The sequence below is a fragment of the Urocitellus parryii genome, chromosome 1 (genome assembly GCF_045843805.1).
Source record: "Urocitellus parryii isolate mUroPar1 chromosome 1, mUroPar1.hap1, whole genome shotgun sequence".
Classification (NCBI taxonomy): Eukaryota; Metazoa; Chordata; class Mammalia; order Rodentia; family Sciuridae; genus Urocitellus; species Urocitellus parryii.
Genome location: NC_135531.1, coordinates 57,494,800 through 57,514,762, shown reverse-complemented (window position 1 = coordinate 57,514,762; position 19,963 = coordinate 57,494,800). Strand labels below are relative to the sequence as shown.

The 19,963-nt window shown below is 38.5% G+C and overlaps 1 protein-coding gene across 1 annotated transcript in view; it reads right to left on the bottom strand.

Moving 5' to 3' along the window:
- Ankrd31 (ankyrin repeat domain 31) overlaps window positions 1-19,963 on the bottom strand; it is a 184,291-nt gene that overhangs the window by 87,311 nt on the left and 77,017 nt on the right. The window contains 1 exon segment of the mRNA XM_077791084.1: window positions 2,848-2,992. Within this exon segment, the coding sequence (XP_077647210.1) occupies window positions 2,848-2,992 (145 nt within the window).

Sequence of the window (19,963 nt, the reverse complement as noted above, 5' to 3'; positions counted from 1 at the left end):
AATACCAGACTTCAAACTATACTACAAAGCTATAGTGACAAAAACAGCATGGTATTGACACCAAAACAAACACAAAGACCAATGGTACAGAATAGAAGACACAGAGACAAACCCACACAAATACAGTTATCTCATACTAGACAAAGGTGCAAAAACCATTTATTGGAGAATAGATAGCCTCTTCAACAAATGGTGCTGGGAAAACTGAAAATCCATATGCAACAAAGAAATTAAACCCCTATCTCTCACCATGCACAAAACTCAAATCAAAGTGGATCAAGGACCTAGGAATTAGGCCAGAGACCCTGTGTCTAGTAGAGGAAAAAGTAGGCCCAAATTTTCATCACGTTAGATTAGGCCCCAAATTCCTTAACAAGATTCTTAAAGCGCAAGAAATAAAATCAAGAATCAATGTGCTATCCCACTCCTCAGTCTATATCCATAGGACTTAAAATCGCATACTACAGTAATGCAGCCACATCAATGTTTACAGCAGCACAATTCACAATAGCTAAACTGTGGAAACAACCTAGATGCCCTTCAATAGATGAATGGATAAAAAAACTGTGGTGTGTGTGTGTGTATTTATATATGTATGTGTATATATATAGAGAGAGATAGATAGATAGATAATGGAATGTTACTTGGCATTAAAAGAGAATAAAATTATGGCATTTGCAGGTAAATGGATGGAGTCGGAGAATATCATGCAAAGCAAAGTAAGCCAATCCCCAAAAACTAAAGGCCAAATATTCTCTCTGATAAGTAGATGCTGGTCTATAATGGCGGGGGGTGGGGGCATGGGGAAAATGGAGGAACTGTGATTGGGCAAAGGACAGGAGGGAAAGAGAGGGAGCATGGGCGCAGGAAAGATGGTGGAATGAGATGGAAATCATTACCCTAGGTACATATATGACTACACATACAGTGCAACACTACATTGTGTACAACCAGAGAAATGAAAAGTTGTGTGGAAATTGTGTACAATTAAAATATGTGTGTGTGTGTGTGTGTGTATATATATATATATATATAAGCAGCTGAGCATGGTGGCACATGCCTGTAACCCCAGTGGCCTGGGAGGCTGAGGCAGGAGAATTGCATGTTCAAAGCCAGACTCAGCAAAAGCGAGGCGTTAAGCAACTCAGTGAGACCCTGTCTCTAAATAAAATACAAAATAGGCTGGGAATGTGGCTCAGTGGCCGAATGCCCCTGAGTTCAATCCCTGGTACCTGTCCCTGCAAAAAAAAAAAAAAAGTGAATGAGCACAAACATCTCTCTTGAATGGAAAGAACTTTTCTTTTTGTTCCAGAGGAGTGACACACCATTTATTTGCTGAATGCCTACTCGGTACAAGGCACTTTAGTATTTATCAGGACACAAAACAAAATTCTTTCCTTCATGGAGCTTAATCTACAAGGGAAAAATAAAAATGAAAACATAAGTCAATTGGCTAATGTGTTTAACAATTTTTTTAAAAAGCCAATTGCCTAATTTATCAATAGATTAAGTACTAAGAGAAAAGACTAAATAGAGCAGTATAAGAGGGACTGAAAGGAGTGTAGTGGTTCCAAAAATATGTCCATAATTTTTTGATATTCTCTTCAAGAGGAGAAGCTTAATTATTTCCTTGAGTGGAGGCCAGACTTAGTGACTCATTTCTAACAAACAGAATATGGCAAAAGCAATATTATATCACTTCCAAGATTAGGTTACAAAAAGACTGGTTTTCTTTTTTGGTACATTCTCTCTCTCTCTGGGATCACTTGCTCTGAACTAAGTGGCAGGTTGTCAGCAGTCCTATGGAGAAGTTCCTGTGACAAGTAACTAAAGCCTCCAGATGATAATCAGCAAGGAATACAGGCCTGCCCACAACAATGTGAGTAAACCTGAAAGTAATTTTCCTGCTCTAGTTCAGCCTTGAGATGGCTATAAACCTGTGAAAGATCCTAAACTAGAACTACTCAGCTAAACTGCTCCTAGATTCCTGATGCTCAGAAACTATGTGAGATAATACCTGCTTGTTGTTTTAAGCTATTAAATATCAGGGTGACTGTTAACTAGCAATAGATAAGTAATATAGTAAGGGCATGAAGGGGTCAGTTTCAGTATTAAGTAGGTGGCCCAGACCTCATTGAGAAGGTGACATTTGAACTAAGACTTAAGGAAGGTGAGGAAGGCATTTCTGAGAAACACCAAGGAGGCCAGTGTGACTGCAGTTGAGTACTGGAAGTAGTGGTTGGAGAATGAGGTTGCGTAGTAGGATGGTCAGTGATATAGAAACTTAAAAGACACAGGCTTGTATTCCAGATTAAAGAGAATCTGCATGTTTTGAGCAGAAAAAATACTGTGATATTCCAAAAATATTTGCACTGGAGTATAAAGAATATGCTATATATTTAAAGTATTTGTATATAATTTTTTTGTTAATCACACATCAAATTCTTTTGTAGTTCAATTTAACAGTGTAATGGATAAGAGGGCAAAATATAGCTAGAAGAATGGATATAAATAATTCTGATCATATTTACTAAAATGGATACAACCAAATTTAATTCATATCACATCACATAACTCAGTCAAAGAATTGTGAAAGAAAAAAGCATAAGTTTATAAAAGGTTCCTTAATTGTTTACAATATACAACCTGGGGGAAAATATTATCTTTCTTTTTTCTTTTAGAGTCCTTTCTTTATGGGCACATGAAACAAGTCAGTGTGGTTTATTAAAATGGAGTCAAGGCATGACTGATAGATTTTCTCAATACTTATGAGGAAAATAAATTTATTTAATTTTATAACTCTCTATCAACACAATAAACATCTATAACAGGGTAGCTTAATCTTACCTGATATAAGACATCTTTGATGTTTAGGAACATGTCTTTCAAGGAGACGCTTCATACAAGAATCTTTGGCTTCTTCTAAAGCACACTTTCCATTGGTACTTCTAAATAATGGATCAGCTCCATTTAAAAGAAGTAACTCTGCCACCTAGAAGAAGATTGTTCATGTGAGAAAGCCCAGACAAAGCATATATTATTGTAAATGTGTGCTAGCATACAACCCTAAGCAACACCAAATGTTTCTCTCAACAGCAGAGTATGGGATTATCTATCAGATCTTTGCCCAAGAAAAACAAAAAATATAATGCAGTTTCTACAGAATCTAGCTGATATACAAATTCATTTTCTCACCAAAGAAGACTGAAAAACAGAAAGAAAGGAGGGAGGCACAAGTGAGGGAGGGGGAAAGAGGGAAATGAGAAGAGTAGGAAGGACGGAGAGTGAGGGAAGGAATTAAGTTGGGGCAGAAATATTGTGATTCAACTGCTGGTTAAATGAAGCTAGTAAATACACAAAGACTTAGAATTGGGTTCTACAGTGGCAATATAATTTTAAGAGGTTCCAAGAGACAGTCATGTCTTTCTTCTATACCTATGTATACTTACAGATGGCACTGCCTGTGAGGTAGAAACAGGCCAATTCTTACTCTGTAACCAGTTTTGTAGTAACCTACTCAATGCACCTTTCCCTGTCTGCCCCCACCCACTACTGCTCATGTACATATTTTATCACAGTGCCCAATATATTCATATATGTGTATGTTTCCTATTGTACTCAAGTTTCTTGAGGGTGAGATTATGGTTTTTTTCTATTAAATTAATTACATCTGAATAGGAAATTGATGAATACAGTTTTTTAAAAAAGAAAGTTCAGAAGAATATGGAATTAAAAGTTTCCTTCTTCTACCCCTGTCTCCCAGTCATCTTATTTTTTTTCCCCTGAGTCAGTCCTGATTACAGTCTCCTCTGAATTTTTCCAGAATTAGTCTAGTCCAACAGGTATGAAAGTATGTATACATCATATGTATATAGAGAGATTTTTCTTACACAAGGGGCAACTTGTTAAATACACTCTGTATCTTGCCTTCTTTTCCCCACCCTCCCCAAAGAGTCCTTGGAGATTGTTCCCTCTTGGCATAGACTGTACTTCCTCATTCTTTGTAGCAGCTGAGTAACATAGTCTATTATATGAATGTACTATAATTTATTTAACTAGTACCCAATTCATGAATGTTCAGTTGCTTCAAAGTTTTTGCTACACATATAATATCTTAATTGTCTTTGTAAACCCAATGCCTTTCTTGGTATCTGGCATAGAGTAAGTGCTCAAAAGTGTTGTTTAACAAAAGAATAAGAGAGGACTGGGGGTGCTGGGGTTGTATCTCAGTGGTAGAGTGCTTGCCTAGCATGTGTGAGACACTGGGTTCAATCCTCAGCACCACATAAAAATAAGTACATAAAAAAAAGGTATTGTGTCCATCTACAACTAATTTATATATATATATATATATATATATGTGTGTGTGTGTGTGTGTGTATATATATATATGTATGTATGTAATGGGAATGTGGCTCAGTGGCAGAACACTTGCCTAGCGCGCGCACGAGAGAGAGAGAGAGAGAGAGAGAGAGAGAGAGAGAGAGAGAGAGAGAGAGAGAGAGAGAGAGAGAGGGGGGGAGGGAGGGGGAGAGAGAGAGAGAGAAAAGCAAAGGGAGATTTTGCATGCACACAGAAAGGAAAAGGTCACGTGAAGATGCAGGAAGATATTATTGTGATGAAGTCTTAAAGTCAAGAAAAGAAGAACTCCAAGCCGCTACCAGAAGCTGAAAGAGGCGAGAATTAAGTTCTCCCCTATAGCATCTGGAGGGAGTAAAGCCCAGTCAACATCTTGATTGTAGCTAAGTGATATTGATTTTGGACTTTTGGACTCCAGGACTATGAGAGAATACTTTTTTGTTATTTTAAGCCATGCAGATTGTGATAATCATTTATAGCAGTCATAGGAAACCAATGTAGACTTTGGTACCAGGAAGTGGGGTGCTGTTGTAACAGATACCAAAAATGTGGAAATAATTTTGGAATTGAACAATGAGAGACTAAAAGAATTTTGAGAAACACAGTAAGAAAAGCCTTGATTACCTTGAATAGGCATTTGGTAGAAATAAAAGTCTTCATTAAAGACTTGATCCAGGGAGGGCGGAAGAGGCCCTTTACAGAAAACCAGTATCAGCTCAGAAAATGCATATGTAGGTGCTGGGCATAATGTAGTTCAGAGGTGGAGTGCATATGTAGTGCATATGTAGTTCAGTGGTGGAGTGCTTGCCTAGCATGTGTGAGGAACTGGGTTGAATCCTCAGTACCACATACAAATAAACAAATTAAATAAAAGGTATTATGTCCATTTACAACTAAAAATACTTTAAAATTTCATAAGAAAAAGAAAATGCATATATAATCATAAGCAAAATACTGGTATAGGAAAATATTAACAGTACTATTTTGGCATAACCTCAGAAGGAAATGTAAAACATGTTTTTAAGAAACTGGAGGAAAACAGATCATAGATAGATATACAGAGTAGCAGAGAAATGAGATGAACTGTCCAACAGTTATATGGAAAGCAGAACTTGTAAGTGGTAACTTGAACATTTAGCTGAGATTTCTAAGTAAAGCATTGAAGGTACAACCTGGTTTCTTCTTAAGGCTTATAGTAAAGTGTGAGAAAAAAAAGATAAATTGAGGAAAGAACTGTTAGGCAAAATGAAATAAGCACTTGGTGATTTGGGAAATTATGACTATCTAGATTGGAAAAAATGATAACATCTGGAGATTAACTGTAAGAAAGTATGCTCTAGAGAGGCCAATGGTATGACTGGAAAACTTTTTGCTAGTACTAAAGAGGCTAGGTATGTGATCCACAGACCCACTCAACCATGTCAGCAGAAGCCAATAATATAGATGGGATTATGGAAAGATCTGCAGAGGATCCCCTTGTCCATTGTGTGTATTCTTCAAATATAGTTGGGAGATTCACAAGTTTTTTTTTAACGCTGTGCCAGCAAAAACACTGTACCCTTGGACTGAAAAAGAATGAAATGAAAAACGGCTTAATTCTACAGGCAAGAAACAGGTGAAAACCACTCACCTGCAAATATATACTACCTTTCAAAAGAAAAGGAAGGATTAACACCAAAAGCAGAGCCTCAGGCCAACAGCTAGCAATGAATGGAGACTGACAACTGGCTGTGATATAATAGAGGCAGACTAGCTAGAAGCTTAATGTACAGTCAAGGAGAGTCTGGCTAAAACTACGGTCATCCTGGTAGTCCAGAGGACTGTGTATGCCCAAGTCTGTGTCATCTGAGACACCAGAGAGCGAACTTCTGAATGAGCAATCTCTGGATGAATGCAGACCAAACTCATGTACTTCCTGAATCGTGAACACAGTCTATAGGCCACACTAAACCCAACAGTAAAAGGTGAAAACTTGACCCGCTGAGCCTAGGCAGGCCCAGGACAGCTCCGCCAACACCCGCAGAGCCCACACTGGGTCTGAGCTGCATCTTTGAACACATCACCCAATGCCACTGCCTGGGTCCCCCCTACCCAACTTGACTTGACACTCCATCACTAAAAGCAGCCACCTCCATCTTGGGACACCTTCATGGCCATCTTTAGTTGTGGCAACTTGCTGAGAGCCATTACCAAGTAGGAATGACGCATCATAATCCTTGCCAGTGTACCCCATGTTAAATGGACTTGCCTTGGAAATTTGCTGCGACCTTGCTTGTGTGTTTGAGAAAGGTGACCCTGCTCAATCACCAGGGTGGATCCAGGATTAGGGTGTATTCCTGCAGGAAGTATCCCTGTCCTTGGGTTTAGGGTGTGACAATAGAAGTTTTAGGGAAGTTGGAGGTTGAAGATTATTCCTGCTGGGAGTAGGGCGTGCCTGCTGCCTGAGTTCCTGCTGAGTTCTAGTGGAGATGGAGAGAAAGTATTTAGGACGTGAATTGTGCGGAGGGGGGGGATGGGATTGCCCCTGAACGTGTGTGGAGGCTGGTGTGAGATGGGGAATAAAGAATTGCTGTTTGGGGAATAGTCCGAGAAGGGCTATAGCTGGGTCATTTCCCCTGAGGACCTTAAAAGAGCGCACTATAGGGATACGGCCACATCAATGATTATAGCGGCACAATTCACAATAGCTAGACTGTGGAACCAACCTAGATGCCCTTCAATAGATGAATGGATAAAAAAAATGTGGCATCTATATACAATGGAGTATTATGCAGCACTAAGAAATGACAAAATCATAGAATATGCAGGGAAATGGATGGCATTAGAGCAGATTATGCTAAGTGAAGCTAGCCAAGCCCTGAAAAACAAATGCCAAATGTCTCCTTTGATATAAAGAGAGCAACTAAGAACAAAACAGGAAGGAAGAGCATGAGGAAAAGACTAACTGTAAACAAAGACGAATGGGGGGGAGAGAAAGGGAGAGAGAAGGGAAAGGATATGCAAATGGTAGGAGACCTTCAATGATCCACAAAAGTATAAGAGGTTATGATGGGCAAGGGGGGGGGGAAGGGAGAGAATTGAACAACAGCAGAGGAGGCAGAGAGGGAAGGTGGGAGGGGAGGGGAGGGGGGATAGTAGGGATAGTAGGGGTTAGGAAAGGTAGCAGATCAAGACAGTCACTAATATGCCATTATGTAAAAATGTGAGTATGTAACAGATGTGATTCTGCTATCTGTATTTGGGGTAGAAATGGGAGTTCAAAACCCAACAGAGTCAAATGTATGAAAGATGATTTATCAAGAGCTCTGTAATGTTTGGAACAATCAATAAAAAAAAAAAAAAAAGAATTGCTGTTTGAACCTACAAAGCTGTGTGGTGGCTCCTGATCTTGTGCCCAGGAAAGACACTGGCAGCAACTCCCAGCTTGGAACATGGGCTGGGCAGGTATCCATAGTCCCCATCTCCCCCCTCTCCCTGGCAGCCAGCCACTAACCCCACCCAGTGACTTCTCAATACAAAACAGCTCTCCAAGACAGGTTTACAGACCCTACAGCACAACCCACAAGACCTCCTGAGAAAAAGGTCTCCAACCAGGAAGTAGAAAGTGAGAGGGTGAATGAGACATGGTTTAGAGACTAAATTAGAGTCCAGAAACTGTGAGGTCTACAAGCAATATAAGGAGATAAGACCAGGCTACCACATCACACAAGTGGACCCCAAAGGAGATCCTTGGGGTACAGGCTTATTAGGGACCGGCTGGTGCCATACCCCACTTCCAGGGGCCCTGAACCCAAGACCAACCCTCCCACCCTGGAAACCTTCAACATAGTGAGGGTGGAGATACCAGCAAGTAACAGAAAACACCACTTATTGGATGAGAAGAGAAGCAATAAAGATACTGAACTCCAACAAAAACAATCCTTGTTTCTTCCTTTAAGACTCCCCCCCCCACACACCTATTTTCCCACGCTCACATTTAACATTTGTGAAACCAAGTACTCTGCATTAATTAGGATACTGAGGACTGGGATGTCTGAATAGTATATTACAGTTGTGTTGTATATTCTTTTATTTCATATTTTTATATTTTTATTTTCTTAATACTTATGTTTATTTGTTTTATATACTCTTTTGTCTTCCCACTTACTTGTTTTCCCAAAATCACTTCCTCTTTCTTCCCCTGATACTAGCCATCTTCTTTAGATTCCTTTTTCACACTTCCTAAGATCTAGTAACTCTGTCTCCTCACCTCCTACCCCCTCAACATCACATATTACACCTCACCCATGGTTCTTTGTCCACCATCAGAAACTGTAAACTCTTCTGCAAACCTACTGTTTATGTTGTAAAAATTAATTGAACTCAGCATTTCTGTATATTGTGACAAAGCTATAAACACCTTAATAGCAACCATTTGGTTTAAGGTTGTATACTGGTTGTACTGGGATCTGCTAACATTGTTCTTCCCATAAAAGGAGAGGTATTAGAACACTGCAGTGACACTATAAGCCTAAACCGTAAAAACCAGTACCGCTGTGGATCCTCAGTGCTAAAAGGAAAGATACACAAACAACAATATGCTGCCTCCAAGAGACTCATCTCATAGGAGAAGACATCCATAGACTAAAGGTGAAAGGTTGGGAAAAAACATACCACTCAAATGAACTTTGGAAGCAAGCAGGAGTGTGGGAGACCAACCTTACATGTGACTGAGTCACACTCCCCGGCTGGGTGCTGAGGCGCTCAGTCGCAGAAAAGAGGCAGAGCTTTCCCCACCCTTCTTGGGTTCAAGGGTCAATGTCTCCTGCATGGGTGTGTCTTGCTACAGCCCCATGGGTGAAGCTATGCTCACCTGTTCCTTTGTAATATAACCCCTTGCCCTGTTTAGGATAGAATCTTCCATGGAATTACCTTGTGTGTGTCCCCTTCTCTTACTGTGCTCCTGAGTATGGCCTACCCAGGTGCCAGTCAACCTGCTGACAGTGGACATCATGAAGACAGATTCAGCCCCCTGAAACCTGACCCCTTGCCTCATTTGAATAGCTTCTCCTCAATAAAAGGGGTCAGCGCATGCTCTCGATCTCTCTCCTCCTGCGGACCTTTAAGGTCAGAGGGGCCGTCACATCAACCCCAAAGAAAAAGGTATTTGTGTCTCTTGTATGGTTATTTCGTGCAGCCCAATTAGCCCAGTTTAACTGGAGTAACCCCTGAGCCTTTTAGTCGCGAGAACAGAAACCCAGCACAGGAGTTTCTATCCTCATATCAAATAAAGTAGATTTCAAGACAAAGGTGATCAAAAGGGATAAAGAAGGACATTTTATAGTGCCCAAGGGAACCATATATCAACAATATATAACAATTATAAATATATACGTGCCAAAAAATGGAGCATCTACATTCATCAAACAAACTCTTGTCAAGTTCAAGAGTCAAACAGACTTACAACACAAAATTCTGGGTGACTTTAAAACACCTCTTTCACCACTGGATAGATCTTCCAAACAAAAGCTGAACAAAGAAATGATAGAACTCAATAAAACAATCTATAACTTGGACTCAACTGACATATAGAGAATATTTCATGATCAGTGAGTGAATACACTTTCTTCTCAGCAGCACATGGATCCTTCTCTAAAACAGACCACATAGTATGCCACAAAGCAACACTTAGCAAATAGAAGAAGCAGAGATACTACCCTACTTTCTATCAGATCATAATGGAATGAAATTAGAAACCAATGATAAAATAAAAAACAGAAGCTTCTCAACACCTGGAGACTAAATAATATGCTATTGAATGAACAGTGGGTTGCAAAATATATCAAAGAAGAAATTTAAAAATTCTTAGAGGTAAATGAGAACACTAATACAACATCAAAATCTCTAGGACACTATGAAGGCAATACTAAGAGGAAAGTTCATTGCATAGAGTTCATTCCTTAAAAGAAGAAAAAAAAATCAACAAATAAATGACCTAACATTGCATCTCAAAGCCCTAGAAAAAGAAGAATAAAACAACACCAAAAGCAGAAGTCAGAAAATAATTAAAATTAGAGATGAAATTGAAACAAAAGAAACAATTGAAAAAAATTGACAAAACAAAAAGTTGGTTCTTTGAAAAAAATAAATAAAATTGATAAAACTTTAGCCATGCTACTGAAGAGGAGAGAGAAAACTCAAATTACTAACATCCATGATGAAAAAGGTATATCATGACACACACTACCGAAATACAGAAGATAATTAGATATTATTTTGAAAATTTGTACTCCAATAAAATAGAAAATACTGCAGGCATCGGTAAATTTCTAGAGGCACATGATCTGTCCAAACTGAACCAGGATGATATACACAATTTAAATAGATAAATTTCAAACAATGAAATAGAAGATGCCATCAGAAGCCTACCAACCAAGAAAAGCCCAGGACAGGATGGATACACATCTGAGTTCTACAAGAATACCTATACCAATACTCCTCAAATTATTTCATGAAACAGAAAAGGAGGGAACACTTCCAAACTCATCCTATGAGACCAATATCACCCTGATTCCCAAACCAGGCAAAAACACACCAAAGAAAGAAAACCTCACACTAATATCTCTAATGAACATATATGCAAAAATTCTCAATAAAAATCTGGCAAATTGCATACAAAAATATATACAAAAGATAGTGCACCACAATCAAGTGGGGTTCATCCCAGGGATACAAGGTTGGTTGGTTCAACATACAGAAATCAATAAATATAATTCATCACATCAGTAGACTTAAAGATAATGACCATCTCATTGGATGCAGAAAAAGCATTTGATAAAATACAGCATCCCTTCATGTTCAAAACACTAGAAAAACTAGGGATAACAGGTATTTATCTCAACATTGTAAAAGCTTTCTATGCTAAGCCCCATGTCAACATCATTCTAAATGGAGAAAAATTGAAAGCATTCCCTCTAAAAACTGGAACAAGACAGGGATGCCCTCTTTGACCACTTCTATTTAACATAGTTCTTGAAACTCTAGCCAGAGCAATTAGACAGAAGAAAAAAATTAAAAGGACACAGATAGGAAAAGAAGAACTCAAATTAGCACTATTTGCCAGTGATATGGTTCTATACATAGAACACCCAAAAAAGTCCACGAGAAAACTTCTACAACTAGTGAATGAATTTGGCAAGGTATCAGGATATAAAATCGAATGGATAAAAAAAATGTGGCATTTATACACTATGGAGTATTACTCTGCATTAAAAAATGACAAAATTATAGAATTTGGAGGGAAATGGATGGCATTAGAGCAGATTATGCTAAGTGAAGCTAGTCAATCTTTAAAAAACAAATACCAAATGACTCCTTTGATATAAGGGGAGGAAACAAGGACAGGGTAGGGACGAAGAGCTTGAGAAGAATATTTATAGTAAACAGGGATGAGAGGTGGGAGGGAAAGGGAGTGAGAAGGGAAATTGCATGGAAATGGAAGGCGATCCTCAGGGTTATACAAAATGTCATATAAGAGGTAAGGAGGGGTAAGTCAAGAGAATACAAATGGAAGACATGATTTACAGTAGAAGGGGTAGAGAGAGAAAAGGGGAGGGGAGGGGAGGGGAGGGGGGATAGTAGACAATAGGACAGACAGCAGAATACATCAGACACTAGAAAGGCAATATGTCAATCAATGGAAGGGTAACTGATGTGATACAGCAATTTGTATACGGGGTAAAAGCGGGAGTTCATAATCCACTTGAATCAAACCATGTAATATGATGTATTAAGAACTATGTAATGTTATGAACGACCAATTAAAAAAAAAAAGGATATAAAATCAATACCCATAAATCAAAAGCATTTCTACATATCAGTGAATCTATATATCAGTGAATAAACTTACAAAAGAGGTGAAGGTCCTCTACAATGAAAACTACAGAATGCTAAAGAAAGAAATTAAAGAAGACCTTAGAAGATGGAAAGATCTCCCTTGTTCTTGGATAGGCAGAATTAATATTGTCACAAGGGCCATACTATCAAAAGCACTATACAGATTTAATGCAATTCCAGTCAAAATCCCAATGATGTTCCTCATAGAAATGGAAAAAGCAGTCATGAAATTCATCTAGAAAACTAAGGACGCAGAATAGCTAAAAGCAATCCTTAGCAAGAAGAATGAAGCAGGTGGTATCACTATACTAGACCTTAAACTATACTACAGGACTATAGTAACAAAAATGGAATGATATTGGCACCAAAATAGACCTTTAGATCAATGGTACAGAATAGAAGACACAGAGTTTAACCCACATAAATACATTTATCTTATATTAGACAAAGGCACCAAAAAGATATACTGGAGAAAAGATAGCCTCTTCAACAAATGGTGCTGGGAAAACTGGAAACCCATATGCAACCAAATGAAATTAAGCCCCTCTCTCTCACCATGCACAAAACTCAACTCAAAGTGGATCAAGGACCTAGGAATTAAACCAGAGACACTGTGTCTATAGAAGAAAAAGTAGGCCTAAATCTCCATCATGTCAGATTAGGCCCCGACTTCCTTAGTAAGACTCCTATAGTTTAAGAATTAAAATCAAGAATCAATAAAAGGAATGGATTCAAACTAAAAGGCTTCTTCTCAGAAAAAGAAACAATCAGTGAAGTGAACAGAGAGCCTACAGATTGGAAGCAAATTTTTACTACACGCACATCAGATAGAGCACTAATCTCTAGGGTGGGTAAAGAACTCAAAAATCTTAACACACACACACACAAACAAATAATCCATTCAATAAATGGGCCAAGGAACTGAAGAGACACTTCTCAGAAGATGATAGACAATCAATCAACAAATACATGAAAAAATGTTCAACATCTCTAGCAATTAGAGAAATGCAAATCAAAACTACTCTAAGATTTCATCTCACTCCAATCAGAATGGCAGCTATTAAGAATATGAACAACAATAAGTGTTGGCAAGGATAGGGAGAAAAAGCTACACTCATACATTGCTGGTATAACCAATCTGGAAAGCAGTATGGAGATTCCTTAGAACCCACTTGAATCAAATGTATGAAATATGATATGTCAAGAGCACTGTAATGTTTTGAACGACCAATAAAAAATGAAAAAAGAAAACTTGGAATGGAACTACCATTTGACCCAGCTATCCCACTCCTCAGTCTATATCCCAAGGACTTCAAAACAGCATACTATAGGGAGACAGCTACATCAATGTTTATAGAAGCACAATTCACAATAGCTAAATTTTGGATACAACCTAGATACCCTTCAATAGATGAATGGATAAAGAAAATGTGGTATATACCCAATGGAATAATACTCAGCATTAAAAGAGAATAAAGTCATGGCAACCAGGTAAATGGATAGAGTTGGAGAATATAATGCTAAGTAAAGTAAGCTAGTCCCTAAAAACCAAATGCCGAAGGTCTTCTCTGATATAAGAATGCTGACTCATAATGGGGACTGGTGGGAGGAGCATGGGAGGAATAGATGAATTTTAGATAGGGCAAAGGGAGGGTAGGGAAGAGAGGGAGAATGGAGGTAGGAAAGACAGTGGAATGAGACAGATATCATTACCTAAGTACATGTATGAAAACAAAAATGGTATGACTCTACTTTGTGTTCAACCAGAGACATGAAAAATTGTGCTGTATTTGTGTAATATGAATTGAGCTGCATTATGCTGTTATATATAAGTAATCAGAATAAATAAAAATTAATTTTTTTTTAAAAAGTGAAAACTTTCCTAGTTTAGTAAGCTTAAACATAACCTCTGACAAATCAGTAATTAAACACTAAATGGTCCTGAATCAAGGTGTTCCCAAAGAAGCCAAGTTAAAGATTAAAAATAAGAAAACAATTTTGAGTGAGGCCAAATCACTAAACAAAAAGCAAACAAACAACATCCCTGTTTGGGTATGTGTTGGGAGAAATGAGCACACAGTTGCTACAATACTTTATCTAAATTGTCCAGATTGAAAGGGGCGGGGGGGAGGGGGAGAGGGAGGAAGAGAGATACATGCAGACACAGTAAAGTGTGGCCTATATACATCATTAAAAAGCATCAATAAAATCTGCTCTGAGAGGGTCTATATTTGTGGGAAAGTACTCCAAAACATCTATTGAATATATTCAAACCATTAAGGAAACCATTTGTATAGATTTGAAGAAAGGGATGATGACAATGATTCATCAAATAGAGAATATTAACAGAGAGACATAAATTGTAAACAAAGAAACAAATTGAAATTCTAGAGTTGAAAATTATAACCAAAATGAAAAATTCACCAGAGAGCCTTAAAAGTAGGTTTGAGTTTCAGAGGAAACTCAAAGTCGAACTGGTTTAACACACATAAATACATAAATACCACAGTCTAACTGGAAAAAAAATTAATAAAGATTATACAATCTGAATAACAGAAAAAAAAACTTTATAAAAGTGAACAGAGCATTGAAGAAATGTGGGACACCATAAACCATATCTACATACATATAGTAGGAGTTTCTGAAGAAGAGAAGAGAGCAAAAGGCACAGGAAAAAATATTTAAGGAAATAAAGGCTGAAAACTTTATGCCAACCATGAGTTTACACATCCTAGGAGTTCAACAAACTCTAAATATGATAAACTCTAAAGCTTATGCATAAATAAATAGTTAAAAATCTTAAAATTCAAAAGTAATCCTTAAGGTAGCAAGAGAAAAAATAACATCACATAGATTGGAATTCAAGTAAAATTAACACCTAACTTATTAGCAAAGAAGAAATGGAGGCCAGAAAGAATGGAGTTAGTGAGTTAAAATGCTTAAAAAAAAGGAGGAGGGAGAAAAAGAAAAGCAACTATCATCCGAGAATCTTCTATCTACCAAAACTGTCCTTTAAAAAAATGAAGGCCAAATAGACATTCTCAGGTAAACAAAAGTTGAGAGAATTTATTGGCTTAAAAGAATACTAAAGGTAATTGGGCAAACAGCAAGTGATGAGAGACAATAATTCAAACCCTTATGAAAAAACAAAGCACACCAATAAAATTAATTATGTGGGTATATGAAAAACAAAAGAATATAAAAACACTTCTTTATTCAACCTCAAGACAGTGAAGATTAACTTCCCCAATCCTTAAGTGTGGACTATATTCAAGATTTCCTTGCAAAGTGGTTAGTTATATAAATGGTGGAGGAATAACCTTACTATGGAAAAATGACAAACCCTACCTCAGCCAAGTGATCTTTGTCAGCATCAGTAGTCATGTGGAGATAGTCATGTTTCAGCCACAACCGAGTTGTGTGACCTGGAGTCTCATACCTAGTTGCTGTACTTCTCTAGATCTTGGGCATTTTATTTTAAAAAAAAAGGAAAAGAAAACACCAAGGAAATTATTCTAAAGATTCCCTTTCTGGTTTAAGATTCTATTTTTTAAAATTCTAACACAGGAGGAAATACAAACAGATCAAGATATTTGGGACTATAGATCAGGGGTCTCTTGCTTTTGAGACCCCTGTCTTACTAGCTGTTTAAGTCAGATTTTTTTGCTGCTTTGACTAAAACACCTGACTAGAATAACCATAGAGGAGAAAAGGTTTATATGGGGGGGTTCACAGTTTTGGAAGTCTCCATAGACAACAGGCTCCATTTCTCCAGGCTCCAGGTTAGGCAAAACATCATAGAGGAAGAGTATGGCACAGGGAAGTGGCTCACATGATGATCACACAGCAGAGAGAGGCTCCACTCTCCAGATACAAAATATATACACCAAAGGCATGCCCCCAATGCCCACCTCCTCCAGCCACATCCCACCTGCCTTCAGTTACCACTCAGTTAATCCCCATCAGGGGATTAATTTGCTGATTGGGTTAAGGCTCTCATAACCCAATCATTTCTCCTCTAAACTTTCTAGCATTGTCTCACACATAAGCTTTTGGGGAACACTTCACAACCAAACCATAACACCAGCACAGCTCCCTCAACGGTAACCCACACTATATGATCCTCTTTTCAATAATGCCAAGCCCCTGAAAAATGTTTTCAAGTTTACCATTCTCTCTGTATGGTTTCAATTAAGTCTGTGGACTCTAATATAAAATCCTGAAAAGGGTATGAATGTTGCTTAGTTAATATTCTGGCAAAAAAGCAGGGTAGAGGAGATAATACTTTACAATGGTTTCACTTAACAAGCTCCTTTTACTCTGAGACACACTGGTGATGGGGTTGGTTTCAATTTAATATTTTCCTTCATGGGAATATAGCAATGGTATTCATCTCTCTGTGTGGCTTAAATGAAGTACCAAGTCCAATAACCCCAAGGCATGGTGCTTTGTGGGGTGAGTCAAAAGAAAAAAAACCCTCTGCAAGAAGCACACTCAAAATGGTGAAGTTCAGTCACTTGCTTGTTCCAGCAAAGGACATGTTTAACTGACCCACTAGTAGACAGATATTCTCATTTCATCCTCCTAAACAGCTTTGGTATCTTTCTATTGTAGCTTCTCAATGTTTCCTGGCATGAGTTTTTTTATAATACTTAATGAAGTCACTGTACTATTTTCAGTCAAGTTCTGGGGTGTAAATCAAAGAGGGGACTTGACAGAGCTGCTTTCAGCAGTTATTGCAAATAATTCCAACATAGTGGAGCCAAAAATAACTGAGATCAAAACAAAGATCAAGCTACTGTTGAAATCTTGTGTGATAGCAACTTCAGTGAAAAAAAATGCTGGGCAACAAACCAATGGAGATAGTTCATCTCAAAGAGGTTGCCTTAGAAAAATTCTTTAGGACATCCAGATTCCCAGGTCTGAAGTTTTCCTGTTTTGTGCTATCCAAATGTGTGCTGGGTGCTATTCTATTTCCTGGTGAAATTACTGATATACCCCTTGGAGAACTGGCTATAATTTTTATTTCACCTTCATAATCGGGATCAATTACCCCAGGACTTATCATAAGTCCTTTTAGAGTAGAAGAACTGTGTCCCAATAATAAGCCTACTGTTCCTTGAGGAAGAGGCCCTTTACCCCTGTGGGAATGATTTGAACTCCCATCTCTGGAGTTAGAACTGCTCTGGGGAGGCACAGATGTCCAATCCTGCACTCCCTCTGGTTTGTCTAGTGAGGGATCTAATGGATAATGTGTCCTGGGCACTACCCTGATGGTGTTGCTGGGTTCCTCCAGTGCCCTGTATATTTGTGGTCGTGGGCCCCGGAGCATTGGGCCCCCCTGTCCGTTTTTTGGCAATGGAGCCCAATGCCTTTCTCCATGATATTGTGGGTAAACACCTGGTCCTTGTTAATTTTTTGATAATGGAGTACCCTCTATGGTAGTTTGAGAACAGCATTCATTAGCCTAATGTCTCCCTCTATGGCATCGTGGGCAAATACCCGGTGTTCTACCCCTTTGATACCTAGTTTTGTTAAACCCTCCTCCTATGGGGCAACTCCTTTTAAAATGTCCTGTTTGTTCACAATTGTAGCATGTTTTTGGCCTGGCATCTAAAGCCTGTTGTACTGCAACTGCCAAGACTTGCCCTTGTTCATTAATGTCTCTACATAATTTAATATATGTGTTTAAATCTCCATGTTTCCATGGTCTAATGGCCTCCTTGCACCATCTGTTTGCTTGTTCATAGGCTAGCTGTTTAATTAATGGCATTGCTTGTTCTGTATGCCCAAAAACTCTGTTAGCTGTTTGAATAAGCCTATCTACAAATTCAGTGTAAGGTTCATTAGCTCCTTGTATTACCTTAGATAATTGACCTTGTAAATCTCCATGTCCTTGTAAAGTCTTCCATGCCCTAACCACATCTGCAGAAATTTGTGAGTATATGGCAGGATCATGTGCAATTTGTTGCTGCTGACCCACATAAGGTCCCTTTTCTAACAACATATCTAGATTTCTCTGAGGATAACCAGCTGCTGCATTTTGCCTAGCCGTCTCCGTGCAAAATTCCTCATTGGCAACCTTCCATAATAGGTATTGTCCTCCATTTAGCATAGCTTTACACATACTAGTCCAATCTGCTGGTGTCATGTTCAAGTTGGTAATGGATTCAACCATGCTTACAGTGAAGGGTGCTTGAGGACCACAGGTTGTTACAGCCTCTTTTAGCTGCTTCACTGTTTTGAAATCTAAAGCATGGTGAATTCACTGCCCTCCTGTCTGCTCAAACACAGGGCATGCTAATCTTTGAGGTCCTGTTTCAGGATCCCATCTATCAACTACAGGGGTTGGGGGCCTCCCAGCATATGTTGTCTCCATAGGTGGAGCTGTTGGACACTTACGCCCTCTGGTGATAGAAAGGTGTTAGTAGCAGCCTCCTGTTGTAACTTCTCTCCTGATAGTCCTTCCTCCTCTAGACCTTTTTCCTTTGTCTGACTAACTCAAGAGATTTCCTCTTTTACTTGATGTAAGATGTCATCTCCTAGACTAAGCAAACAAGATTGTACCAACATCCATAATGGTAATGTGCCAACTGGCAGAGTTCCTGGGCTTTCCTTTTGTATCTTTTTTAAATCTTACCATGATGGTTCCATTGTGATATATTTAACAACCCCTCTTTAATGAACCATGGGCTACACCTTTGTATCGTCTTAACGTATGCCCTAACTGTTCTTGATTTTACTGAGATGCCTCCTTCCTCTAGCACTTTACATAACGCCCTTTCAGTTAGGTTCTTACTAATTTTTAATTCCATATTTCCGTGACGAAGATACCCCTCACTAAGATAATGTAAAAGAAAACCGAGACAAAATGAAACAAAAATGGAACAAAAATTCATTATATCAGTCTTTCTATCCTCCTGAAATGTCCATCCGTCCTTTCTCCCTATCTGTTCCTCAGATGCAAATAGTTTTTCCTCAGATGTGAGCGGTTTTTCTTCCGTCTCACCCATCTCCAGGGACAGGCAACTTAAAACAAAAGCAAAACAAAATAAATGAAGAATCTTAAAATGGCTACCCATCCTCTCGCCCTGCCCTCAGGGGCAGGTATAAAATGGTATTAAGAAACAATTTTATTAGGTGAGATTATATTGTAGGTATAAAATATGTTCTTATCTGTCAGAGACACAGGTTCAAGTATTTACGGGTAAAAATGGTATGATAGGGGCTGGGGATGTGGCTCAAGCGGTAGCGCGCTCGCCTGGCATGCATGCGGCCCGGGTTCGATCCTCAGCAACACATACAAACAAGGATGTTGTGTCTGCTGAAACTAAAAAATAAATAAATAAATATTTTTTTTAAAAAAAGAATGTAATCCAGGGGCTGGGGATGTGGCTAAGTGGTGACGTGCTCGTCTAGCATGTGTGAGGCACTGGGTTGGATTCTCAACACCACATAAAAATAAAAAAAAGATATTGTGTCCACCTAAAATTAAAAATAAATATTACAAAAAAGAATATAATACATTATATTTTAGTATATTAAGAGGGTCATACAACCATAATCACAATCTAATTTTGGAACATTTTCAATTCCATCTAAAACAAACCTTTTAACCATTAGCTGTGAGGGCCATTGCCAAGTAGGAATGACGCATCGAAATTTCCTTGCCAGCGTACCCCATGTTAAATGGACTTGCCTTGGAATTTCGCTGTGACCTTGCATGTGT